General features: G+C 51.5%; 1 protein-coding gene across 1 annotated transcript in view; it reads right to left on the bottom strand.

Annotated features, from left to right (window-relative positions):
- Window positions 1–18: 18 nt before the first annotated feature.
- Window positions 19–13037, bottom strand: part of PDLIM4 (PDZ and LIM domain 4) — a 42785-nt gene continuing 29766 nt past the window's right edge. Inside the window, exons 4-7 of the mRNA XM_027899821.1 lie at window positions 8456–8634; window positions 5910–6067; window positions 2935–3055; window positions 19–1980 (exon numbers count right to left, since the gene is read on the bottom strand). Of these exons, the coding sequence (XP_027755622.1) occupies window positions 1776–1980; window positions 2935–3055; window positions 5910–6067; window positions 8456–8634 (663 nt within the window). The 3' untranslated portion in view covers window positions 19–1775. The remainder of the gene's footprint in view (window positions 1981–2934; window positions 3056–5909; window positions 6068–8455; window positions 8635–13037) is intronic.

The following is a 13037-nucleotide window of genomic DNA, read 5'->3' as shown; positions in this document are numbered from 1 at the left end:
TGTGTCAGGGCTGCAGACCCCTGGCATCCCACAGGACACGGCCACCACGCAGGTGGAGTCACACGGGGACAAGAGCCACAGGGAGTGACAGCAGCACCGCTGGCAGCTGTGACCAACTGCCTGGAAAACGGGGACAGGCCCCTGTGCCACTTGTGTCCTGAGTTTGCCATCACTCAGTCGAGCTGCAGTCACTCCTGGCTTTGGGGGAAGCCTGAACTCCCAAGCACAAGCACAAGAGCTTGACCCGTGTGGGGATTGCAGCTGGGCAGGAGCTGCTGCAGTCCCTGGGAGGCTCTGCATGAAGAGGTCTAAATGTAGCTCAGTAACACCCTAAAATCCCTTCTGAGGTGCAGAACCTGTAGGAAGAAATTGCCTGCTCAGCTCCAACTGGGATCATGCTCCCAACCCTCCTCCAGTCCCAGTTTTCCCAGAAGGGGAAGGGGTGCTTTGCCCATCACCCCATTTCTTATTTTCCTTTTCCTTGGAAGCAAAGTGGGCACAGACATTGATTTTTTTTCCCCACACCCTCCCTCTCTCAGAGTGAATAGAGAGAGCAGGGAGGCTGTGGCAAAGCAGAAGTAACCTCGTGGTACCCAACACGGGCTCCCATCACCACGCACAGCACCCAGCTGGGGACTAAACTCTCCCTCCTCCAAGCACTAACATGAAAAAACCCACATCTCTCTTACAAAGCAACATCTCAAACCCCACATTTATCTAAAAAAGCAACTTCTCAAGATCCACAAAAACTTTTCCCCCTCAAATAAAGTGGATGATGGACCTGACTGAAAGCACAGCCTTGGGATATGGATATAAATCCAATCCTGCTGCTTTGGGACTCACCCCAGCTCCAGTTACTCCCTAAGTGCCTGGAGGGATTTCATCACTCTCCCTGCTGGGAGGCAGACCCAGATGGCAGCACTCTGAGGATCTAGAAATAAAGGACTACAAAAATACAGCAAAAACTGGGAAGAGGCAGAGTGGCCAAAGCAAGGGCAGTCTGTGGGCAGGAGTGTGGGAGGTGGGGGTAACCAAAGGGTGCTCCAGGCTATTTCAGTGTCCTTTCAAGGTGTGCTGGGGTGATTAGGTGACAGAGGCCAACTGAATTAGGAGTGGAAGAAGGAAGAGAAAAGCCCTGTCACAGCCTCAAGTGTGGAGATCTCTTGGGGAGCTCTAATCAGTCTGTCTCAGCCTCAAACTGCAGTGCCCTGATCCAGGGGATTTCACTGCAATTAGTGCTTAGAGAGACCACCCTTCCTTAGCACAGCTGCTGGGATGGGGCTGAGCTGGGGACCCACTGATACCACATCCTGACTCCCAGGGGGTCAGATTTTAATCCCTGGGGCAGTGACAGGGCAAGAGATTAGGGTCAGGATATAGGAATCAGCTTCTTTTGTTAAAGTGCCTTCTTCTCTTCAAGCTTTTAAAACATCTTCCTTGCTTTTTAAGTACAGGGAGGGCACAAAAAAAAAGAAAAAAAAAAAAGGAATACTGGTTTTACATGAGACAGAGTAGAGAATTAATCAATATTTACACAGATCTCGGATAAGGTTATGGCACAGACTAATAACCCAACACAGCAACCCGAAAAGCAGAGTGTCAAAAAGAAGGGAAAAACCTGTTCTTATGCTTTCAACACCATCCCCCGGAGATCCCCCGTGTAAACGGTGTTATCTGGGAAAGGCAGTTGAGCTCGGGCTTTGGGAGCCGGGGCATTCCACAGCCCTGCAGTCGTGGGTGGGCCCGGGCCCGACCTCTGCAGAGCCCGGCCAGGCTTACACGAGTTCAACTTTAGCGTTGGGATAAACAGCCACCACGTCATAGCCCTCGGGGGGCTTCACCCTCTCCTTGGCGTGGGTCTCGCAGTACAGCTGCTCCTCGATGAAGAAGTAGCCCCTCTGCTTCAGGTTGAGGCCGCAGTCGTCGCACATGAAGCACTCGGGGTGGTAGAGCTTGTCCCGAGCCTTGACGATGGTGCCCCTGGGAGAGAGGGCAGAGCTCTGTGAGACGAGGCAGGACAAGAGCCACCAGCCTGTCCTGCTGCCCCTGGCACACGGGGACACGCAGGGCTGGTGTCGTGGGCGCCCATCCCGACACCTCACCCGCCCAAAGCTGCCCCGGGTGTGGGTTCCCAGCGTTCCTGCAGGAAGGGACACCCCACGTGCTGCAGCACTGCTCCGGGGCTGGCTGCAGAGCACAAAGGGACACCCCACGTGCTGCAGCACTGCTCCGGGGCTGGCTGCAGAGCACAAAGGGACACCCCACGTGCTGCAGCACTGCTCCGGGGCTGGCTGCAGAGCACAAAGGGACACCCCACGTGCTGCAGCACTGCTCCGGGGCTGGCTGCAGAGCACAGCCCTAAACACCTGCTCAGCCTGGCTCTGCACACACAGCACCGACACGGTTACAGGCACTGGCACAGCCCACACTCAGCCTGCAAGGCTGGCATGAGCAGGATGTAAATCACACCAGATCATAAATCACAGGAATCATAAATTACAGCAGAACAAAGCAGTAAAATGCCCATATTCTCTGAAATCAGACCCAACATCCATCTGTCAGAGAATAACTTTTCAACAAACAAAACTAACCCACAACCCTCTTCTACTCGACCCTCACGGCATTTCTCCCTCTGGAAGGCAGCGAAGTGCCAGCTCCATGGTGCTGTTCATAGTCCCTGGGCAGCTACTATGATAAGCAGGGCAGAAACCACCCCATCAATCACCCCTGTTTTGCTGTGAGATTCCCTTAAAAGGGACAATCCAAACTGTATTCCTCAATTCCAGGTTTATATAAGGTTAGAAAAAAAAAAAAAAACCAAACCAGAAAGGGGTTGAAGGTATTCTGCTATAAATTCTAACCCGTGTGCCTGGCAGGACCCACCCCAGCCGTGTCCCCACTGCCCCGGGGGGTCTGGCAGGATGTGGCACTTACACGATGCCGTTCCCGCAGCGGGTGCACTCCGGGAGCATCTGCAGCCCGGGCATGGCACCGCCCAGCTTCGCCACCGGCGGCTTCATGTTGCGGGGGCTGCTCAGTCGGTCGAGTTTTTCACCTGCCAAGAATCATAAACAGACACAGATTGAAAACTTAGCCTCTCAGGGCTTTGGTTTTGATATTTTTCATCTTTTTTTTTTTTTTTTTTTTTTTTTTAAGGAGTCAGATGAGTCACAAGAGAACCTGAAACTTCCTTGGAAGTCCTGGGACAGCACCAACTCGGTACCTGGACCTTGTCAAAAGGCAGAGCAGCTGAGATCTAGAGACAGGAGGTGAATTTGGGTGTAATGCTGTTTAGTGAGTAAGAAAGATAAATAGCAAAGAGCTCAGAAAAGCTCCAGGAGGGAGAGGTTCCATCACACCAACATTTCGGGTGCACTTGGTGGATCCACTATCAGTCAAGGAGACAGAGAGGAAAACCTTTTGGAGAATGAGGCAAATTAAAACAAACAATAATAGAATCACATGCATTTTTCTTCCTAGAGCGCTCATTTAAGCTCAAATTATCTAAACCAAAATATTGTGATAGAAGATAAGGTCTTCTGGGGCACTGAGCCTCCTTTCATAGCAAGTTCCAACCCAGGAAAGGAAACACTGAAGGTTTTGTGCATCTGAACAGCATCACAGCAGAGCTTTCAGTGCTGCAGCCCCTGCCTGCACACCCCACTCAGCCCTGGGCTGCTCCACCCCAGGGTTCCCCCCAGTGCTGAATCCAGCCAGGCCCCCTGGCAAATCCTTCCGATGCCTTGCTGGGAATAAACTGGAACAACTGCTCGAGCTGTTGGCTTCCCCCAGCGGGAGACACGGCGTGCTTGGACCAGACATGCTCATCTGCCAACATTTAACAGTTAAGCTGTCACTGTCTCTCACAGTGCGTGCTTGGATAAGCTGCTTAAAAAAGGAGAGAAGGGGAGGAAAGAAAAAGGAAAAGATTTTACAGCAAAATGAACCCTGCAGAGAGGGCTGCTTCCCATCTTCCCAAACGATGGATTGTTTCCTTCTAGTTCCCGGCCCACAGTCTCACTGTGATTTCTGGTCCTCAGCAAGGCAGGGAGGTGCTTTAATTCCACAACCTCAGCCACTGCTGTCCCCGTTATGGCTGCAGGGTTTGTCCTTCCTGGGCCACGGGCACTTCCAGAGGCAAGTGCTGTCATCCCTGCAGCCTCCAGCTCAGCACAGAGCACTGCTGCCTCAGGCTGTGGGATGGGGCTGCAGTGCCTCCAGTAGAAACACACTCCATATAAAACAGGTTGTTGTCTGAGACACTCGGCTCCTCAGAAGAGCAGAGCTTGACTTTAAAAGGAGCAGAGCAGGCTCGGGTCAAAATGTATAATTTTAGGCTTAAGGAAAAAGGAGCAGGGGTGGCAGCTGTAAAACAACCCAGCCAGGAACACTCCTGGGGATTGAGAGCGTGCTGGAACATCAGAGCACTTTATGCCAGCAGAGATGCTTTTCACTTAATTTCTCATCCCTTACGAATAAACAGCGTCAGAAGGGCCAAGGCACGAGCCAGGCTGTGCCTGCAGGCACTCACACCTCCCCTGCACACAGCTGAGGGCCAGGGAGGGTGGCAGAGCCCTGGGAGGTGCCAGTGACTGCTCCAGCCTGTCCCATGCTGGCTGGTACCCAACAGCAGCTGCTCAAGCTCCAGTGGAACACGTGGTGCTGCCCTGGGGATGGGCTGGGGCCAGGACAGGGCTGGGATGAGCTGACGTCCAGGACTGGCTGGGGCAGCCCCAGGGTGTGGGGACTGTCCTGGCACCTCTCTGTCCTCCTTTCCCCCAGCCCAAAGCCTTTTCTTTCTCCCCTCCCCTCAGCACCGGGTTGCTGCCAGCCAGGGCTGCAGGGGGAGGCAGGAGCAAACCAGTAAAGCTTCAACTTTGTTCCCTTTCCCTGGCACAGAGAAGAGAGGAAGGCAGCAGCGTTACTAATTGGGATTAACACAGTCACTTCCCATTTGCTTCTTCCTAATGAGGAGACCTGGGGGAGCAGCAGACTTGTCCTTGCTCCTGGGGAAGGGCTTGAAGGTCCAACTGGAGTGTGTATTTAACATCAGTTTTTCTGCCAGTCCAGGGGCTGGAATATTAATATTAAATGTACTGTGATATAAAGATACACCCAGTGCTTCCAAGGCTGATCCCTCTCATCTTCTGCAGTTATGCCTCAGTCCCACCGAGAAAACCAGTACTGGTGGAAACCCCACAGTGCTCGGAAATATCTGCAATTGTGCTTCTTGAGAAGCAAGAACCAGCATCCCCTAGTCAAAGAACAGTCTTCTCCATCACTTTATACACACAGAAACCAAAGTGCAAAAGCCCATCTTGCTACTTCTCCCAGCTTCATAATGAGATTTGCAGCAGTTGGTATTTTCCCATAAAATCTAAGTTCCTGGATTCACATGATCGGGGTCTGAGGCTCTTGGAAGGAAGCAGAAAGAAGAGTCTTGCCTTAATGATCGTAAAGCAAAGCCTGGAAGTTTGAACATAAAAGCCCCAATGGACTTCAGGTTGAAAGGCAAATAAAAAGAAACTGAAATGTATAGTTTGGGGATCTTATTATTTAATGTGTTAACGACATGGGCAGGAAGCTGTGACAGACCTGAAAAGTGAGCCAAGAGCTCCTGATCTCTATCCCTGCCTTGCTGAGGATCATCCCACGTCCTTATGCAAATGCCATTTACTCAACCAGCCCAGGCTCTCCGAGGGTGATCTTTCTTACACAACCGCTCAAGGCATCGTGTCTCATAAACCATCGCAGAAAAACAGCTGCCACACTGCTTGCAAACCCAGCTTTCACACGCTGCTCAAGCCAGCCACAAAAGCTGGTAAGCCTGAGTATGTGAAACCCTGATTTGAAACCTGCCCCCCCAGTGGTTCCCCCTGCACAGGGCACCTGGGTGCCAACCTGCTCACCGTTCTCGCCAGCCTCCAGCATGCCCTGCAAGTACCGGAAGGATCCAGACTGCTTGGGCTCTGAAACGGGCTTTTCATAGTCCTGGAGCATCTTGTAGACATCTGACTCCACATCAATCCCGTTCCTGTTCCGTGGGAGAGACTTCACGGGGTCAATGCTGTTTTAAAGCAAAGAAAGGAAGGCTCCAGTCAAATAGGAACAGCAACTGTCAGCTCCTCAGGGCGGCATTGAAACCTCCACATTCCCACAGATTCAATCAGGCACCTCTGTTCCCATGTGTTTCCCTGCCTGGAGGTACGTCTGGCCCAGGAGCAGCCGCTGAACCAGGGAGGTTAAACTTGTTCCCTGTTGTGCTCCAATTGAGCAACACAGCAAGAGCTGGCCCAGTTACCAGATGCCTTCAGGAAAGAGGGCAGCTGCTTGCAAACACTGCAAATTGCTCTGCCACCCATGGCATTTACTGAAAAAATGGGTAAAACATGCATTTCATTAACTATGCAGGGCCAGCAGATGCACCCAGCCCTTGTTAGGGCATCCAGAGAGCGTGTGCCAGGCCTGGCAGCAAAACCCCCTCAGCACCCACGGGTGCCTCTTGGGATGTTGGTGTTTCTGGAGGTGCCCCACAAGATCCATTTGCCACACACAGCCCACAGCTCAGGGGAGAAAACCAGCCCACCAGTGGGGATGGGACACAGGGGGAACCCCATAACCCCCCTCTGCCCTTCAGCATCTCGACCCAAAGCTGCTCCCGGTCTGGACAAGGCATAGTTGGGATACACGGACAACAAACAGCAATTTAAACCATTATTCCACTTCATTCAATACAGCAAAGCATGAAAAGCATAGTTGGAATAAAAAATATTGAAAAGTCCTGCTGAGAAGAGCTGAGTCCAAGTGCTGTTGTGCTCCAGAGGCCCCAGTGCACAGTCCAGCTCCAGGGGAAGGGGCTCCCTTTCCTTTTTACGAAGGAGGTCATCAAGGTCATTATAAAACCAATAAAAATAGCAAGAGCCCTGAACTCTGTCAGCTTCACATATTTTAGCTATCATCTGGCTCATTTTCCCCACCAGTATTATATTCATGTCAGCTTAAACAAATAAACAAAAGAAATAACATTCACTTTCAAACAAACAAAGAGGGGAAAAAAAGCCTCACAAAAGTTGCTTTCAAAGAAAGGCCAGAGCTCTATTTTCTGGTGGTGACTCCTGGTCCCTGAGGGAGGTGAGGGCCAGCCTGGCTGAGCCATGGACCCATCCCTGTGAGAGCCGACCAGCCCAAACCTTCAGGAGTGCCCCCAGGGCCTGCCTGCCCTGCCAGAGCTCTCTCCTCCATCGATTCACACTTTTTCAGTGAAAAAGGGCAGGGTTTGGCCCATCAAGCACCAGTTCAAAGAGAACACTCTGGTGCCCCAGCTCTGCTCAGAGACCCAAGCGAATCTCCTGGCTCTTGGCTCCCACACAGGTAACACCAGATTTTGTTCTCCGTAGTTTTGTGCAGTTCTCTCTCTCTTTCCAACTTCATTAACTTTCCCGGAGCAGCAGGGGAATCAGCTGGCTTGCAGCATCACTGAAACACGAACTCGTGCAGACACAGAGTTCCCAAGCTGCAAAGAAACTCTCTTTGCTCTCTGTATGTGATACAGACATTGCTTTCTTGCAGGATGTTTTGCCAGTCAGAAGAACATAAATCAGCATCCATGTAAGCCATACAAGAGCATCCCAGCCCACAGTCTGGCCTGTCTCAAAGGCTGAGTTATCCAACCAAGCTGTTCTTGGCTATGCAAAAGCCTTTTCTTTCCTAGGAGCATTATTTATTCCCCAACCTCCTGGACAGCTGCACTCAGTAGATCTTACATTTATAAACATCCCAGTTACTGGGGTCCGTTTTTTTGGTGGATGCCTCCAGCTCCCAGGGCAGGGGTTTGCTGCTGGGTGTGCAGCAGGGTGATCCCCACTCCAGGAGGGCAGCACCCTCCATCCTGTCCTGGATATACACTCCAAAAAAACAGAATGTTAATGTCTGTGACACTCACAGAACAATGGAATCATTTAGGTTGGAAAGGCCCAAGGTCATCGAGTCCAGCTGTGAGTCCAGCTGTTACCCCGGTACTACCAAGCCCACCACCAAGTGCCACATCATCTGCTAAACCCCACCAGGGGTGGTGACCCCACCACTGCCCTCAGCAGCCCGTGCCAGGGCTGGACACCCACCTGGCCCTGACCAAGGGAGCGGGAGCCCAGCCCAGCAACTCGGCCTCGGCAGGGTTAGGTCAACGGTTGGACCTGATCTTAGAGGTCCTTCCAACCTAAATGGTTCTGGGATTCCACGACCTCTGGAGCTCCAGGAACACCACAGCCTGCATGCACCCCCCCGAAGCCCAGCTGGCAGCAAGAGCAGCCCAGGCAGGGTGGGAGCCCTGCTCTGGCCCTACCTGTGGGCAGGTGAGATGTGCAGCCCAGGCAGGGTGGGAGCCCTGCTCTGGCCCTACCTGTGGGCAGGTGAGATGTGCAGCCCAGGCAGGGTGGGAGCCCTGCTCTGGCCCTACCTGTGGGCAGGTGAGATGTGCAGCCCGCTCAGCTGGCCGGGAAGCGCCGCCTCGGGGCCGCTGTTCGCGTAGAGCCGGGGGGGCTGGTGATGCTGCACGTTCAGCACCTGCTGCTTGTCCAGGGCGCTGCCCCCACCCCCGTGGGGCATCGACCTCCTGCTCTGGGCAGGGCCATTGTCCTGGAAGAGAAGAAAAGCAGAAAACCCTGGGATTTACGGTGTGTGAGGTACGTGCAGGGGCTGCGCTGGGACACGCGGTTTGCAGCAATAACATTTTACACGTGCTGTGGAAAACACAGACAGGCAGCAGGAGAAGGAAAACTCAGGCTTGACCTGCAGTTAAATCGTGCTGAATCTACACAGCTCCCCTTGGTCCCCAACCAAATGAGTTTTGCTGTTTCTCCACGGTGAGCCACTGCCAAATAGTCTGCATTTATTCTCCTGTACAAGCATATTTGTTATTTCCTCAAAAGAAAGGCTGAGTCTGCTTTTCATTTCACGTTCCATCACTCCAAGGACACTTGCTGTGCTCCCGACTTCAGGACCATCACTCCCATTTCCATCAGCAAAACAGGATAAGCCCAAGCTCGGCAGCCCCACGTGCAGGTTGGGCAACACCTGAGCCAAGGGGCCAGTCCTGGGATTTTCACTTGCAGTTGCCCTGACCACAAAGATCCGTGTTCGTCGTGGGAAGTTTTCTCCCCTAATAAGATCAGTCATTTACAGTGGGGGAAACACATCAGTCAAGGGTTTAGCTGGGTATTCATATTTCCATCTGCTTTTGAAGTCCCAAGGCAAACTATGGAAATCTTTTTGTCAGATGACCTTGAGCTGGGAACTCAGATGCCATTAAAACAAAAGTTTTCCATGTTATTTTACCCATGTCAAACATTACCTACATGTTACTGCACATATATGGAATTCCACCTCCATGGGCGTGCCCAAGGCTGTTAGCCAGCCCTGTGCACACCCAGAAACCCAGCAGGCTCTACCTGCAAAGACTCAGTCTGGGGAGATGATAAGCTCATTCCAGCAACTGGGAAAAGCAGCAGGAAGCTGGACACAGCCTATGGACACACTCTGGCTGCTCCTTCCAGCCATGTGAGTCACAAACATGCACCAATGGAAGGCACAGATGCTGTGTAAGAGGCTGGAATCTGTTTAATCTGGTTTAATCTGTCCCAGGGCAGGTCCCCAGCCGAGCTGCCTCACACCAGCTTCTCAGCAGACTGAAGCTGATGAAAAACCAAGCAGGAAAAGAAAACACCATCCTGTGAACAAATAACAAAGTGCATATTGTGGGGCTCTGATAAAAAGCTTACTTTTGACTAAAATAATTCAATAAATACTAATTGGAAACAAATGTCTATCACTGGTGCACAGGAGAACACACTGGTGCTCCCAAACCTTGTAAAAATGAACAGCTAAGAGAAATAAAAACCAGATCCTGCTAGAAAAAGATCCTGAAAGTCCAATTCCTCAGTTCTTCCTAAGGCAAAACGCCCATTGATAAAACCAGGCTTAATTAAGAACTGCAAGATGGAGCCTTCAAGGGTTTTTTTTCACCATCAGCTGAAAAGCTGCAGCTTCCAGCTCCCAGCACTTCCCCTGCCTCAGAAGCTGCCTGGAGCCCTCTTGGCACAGTTCCCTCCACACCATGCATGCACACACACGTGGGGAAAGCTGCTTCCAACATAATAACTTCAAATTGTCTATTAAAAAAGGAATTTTGCTGCCAGGAATAATATAATTTTAACTATTCCCCAATTTATGTTCTTTAAAAAAATATATACAAGCAGGCTATGGGTTTCCAATTCCCAGATTTACATTATTATTTCAAGGGAAATAAAGAAAACACTCTCAACCCTGAAGCAGAGAGGAAAAGAAGGATCATAAACATTTGGGGGGGAAAAGGTAACAGCCCATGTGGCTCACAGCACTGAGAGCTACGGAGTGAGGCTTTTAGAAACCCACTACCTTTAATTATCTGTGGCTTGGGGCTCAGATTCACACTCAGTCCACGGATGCTGGAGGAGAGGGCAGGGTTCTCTTCTCTCCTCTGACCTCAGGGGCTCCCCCACACTGGGGCCATCCAGACCCTTGGCTGGGGACCATGTGACTGGCAGCTGTTTCTGGAATGGAAAGCTCCTCCACCAAAGGGCCTACAGGCCATCATCTCCGTGGATTGCTTTAATCCAGGGCAGTTTGTAAAGCGTCGCCCCTTCGTCCCCGTTAAGCTCAGCAATTTGTTCATCGAGACCAAACGTTGCTGTAAAGCCAAAACTTATTGCTTGGGCACTCTCCCAAAGGCATGGGAGCCCAGGGCTGGAAGCAGGGGGAAGCAGAGCCCTTCCTGCACTGCCGAGCTGCTCCGTGTCCCCAGCTGCCACCAGCTCCCTGTGCCTGTGGGAAGAGGATGCTCGTGGTGGTGGCAGCTCCTCTTTACTCTGCTCAGCCTGTCACAAAGCCACAGGTGACCCAGCAGCATCCACAGGGATCAACAGGCTCCTTAATACCTACCAGACCAAGACCATGGACACGAAGCTCCTCAGATGAAGTCCTTGCCCACCACTCTGCAGGCTCTGGAGAGCTGAGCTTCGTGCAGGGGCAGCACCCGGTGCTGTGGGAAGCACTGACCCTCTGAGAGCACCCCAGGCTGTGCCTCCCTCTGCTCTCTCCTTCTCTCTGCTGCACAACTTTGCTGTTGTGTGAAAAGCTGCTCCCAGGCCAGAGCTGTCTCCTCCTCCTCAGAGGCTCCAAGACCTCTGCAAGGCTTCTCCCTCGCACGGCAAAGCCCTCCCTGCAAGGCAAAGCCCTCGCACGTTCACCCTCAGAAACCCAGAACCAGATGGGTTTCCTTCCAGTTCTCCAATTCCAGATCAGTTAAAGTTTCCCCCCTTTGGGACCTAATTTGCTTTTCTCTGCTGGCTTTTCTTCCTGCTTTTTATGGCCTTTCTTAAACTAAGAGAGTTTGCAAACCCTTCCTAAGAAGGAGTTTCACCATGGAGAACTCTTAGCCTACCACCCAGAAACTCCCAATTTGTTTTCTCACGCTTGCCTGGGGTTTTTTGGACATTTTGCAACGTGTCCTATTTGTCCTTCCATTCTTTTTCAACTGCAAGTCTTTAGCTCTAGAGATGACAGGTTTTAAATAGAGCTTTAGAGAACATCAGACTTCATGTTCTGATTCAAAGCATTTAAAAGTTCATTCCCTTCAGTGTGTTACAAATTAGACTCTTAAAAGACCAGAAGTACAAACAAAATAATGTCCTTTTTCCAGACAGAGGTTGAGGATTGCTCATTTGAGAGGCCAGCATCGTCTCCTACAACCTCCACACGAGCCCCAACACCCATGGCATGATTGGGAAGGGCTTGGATAGTTTTGGTGTATCTCAGAAGCCTTCCTTGGGAGCAGACCCACCAGCTGCAGAGCCAAAACCACCTCTGAACTTGCACCTGTGAGCCCCAGATCCACCCTCAAGCTGCCCATTGGTGCAGTGGTGGGGGGAGACCTGCCTGGACAGGAGCAGCAGCCGCTCTGTCCCCGCTGAGGGGGTGCAGGGATCTCCTGCACCGTGTTTAACTTCCCAATCCCAGGGTGCCAGTGCTGTTCCCTGCTATAAACACACGCCACATCAGCCTCAAACAGAGCTGAAGGCCATTAACACTTGGCTCAGCCCAAAGTGTCTCTCTGTTTGATGTTGCTCAGATCCACCCTCCTCCCAAAAGCAGAACACAACCAGTCGGTGTCAGCCACGCACTGGCTGCCAAAGTGGGAATTAGACACGAGTGTTTCTGTTTCTGCACCAGGAGCTCAAAGCATCCTTCAGCCACGCAGTCACCTGCAAGGGGTGTCTTTGTGACCCTGCTTGGTGACCTGTGTCCATCACCCAGCAACAGCTCAAGAGCTCCAGCTCCTCCCTGTCTTCTTTCTCCCTTGCTCCAAGCCTGGGTAACTGAGCCCAAACTGATTCTGACCTCTCCTGCCAGAGGGCTTTTTGTAGATGAAATTTTACTGCCTTCATCATTCCAAGTCCTCTTTCATACAAACGTGGCAAGCAGTTAAGCCTGAAGACACATCCCAGCACATCCAACAACCTCAGGCTGGCACTCAGACTCTGCACAGAAGACAACTGCAATGCAGCAGCCCCTCCTCTCCTTCCCCCCAGATTTTCAACAGCAAGGACACTGCTTTGCCTCTGATAAACTGGTTCAAAAAGTCACAGAAATGGAAATCTTATTCTTACCCCACAGAGCAGGGGCACAGGACAGGCAGCACGGATTTAATTTCAATGCAAATAACAGATTTACACTGTGGCCAATGGCCACGGGAGCAGGAGTCATCCTCCAACAAAAGCCTCAAAAGAAGTCCCACAGGGAGCCCTTACATTCAAGGCTGCCCCAAAGCTGGAGGAAAAGGATAAATTTTAAAAGCTACGCTCATTTTAACACATTTTTCCCCATCAGCACAGTTCAGATGTCCTGTGCATATGCTGCTTTTACAGACTAGGCAGGCTTCAATCTAACTTTTAAAAGCTCTAGTAAGTGCAATCCCATTATTTAGCTCAGCTCAGAAGATTAAA

This window comes from Empidonax traillii, unplaced genomic scaffold, assembly GCF_003031625.1.
Source record: "Empidonax traillii isolate 1590-97213 ecotype Southwest subspecies unplaced genomic scaffold, ASM303162v1 scaffold689:size842923, whole genome shotgun sequence".
Taxonomy (NCBI): domain Eukaryota; kingdom Metazoa; phylum Chordata; class Aves; order Passeriformes; family Tyrannidae; genus Empidonax; species Empidonax traillii.
The sequence above is the reverse complement of the archived record's forward strand: the minus strand, read 5'-3'. Positions and strand labels throughout refer to the sequence as shown.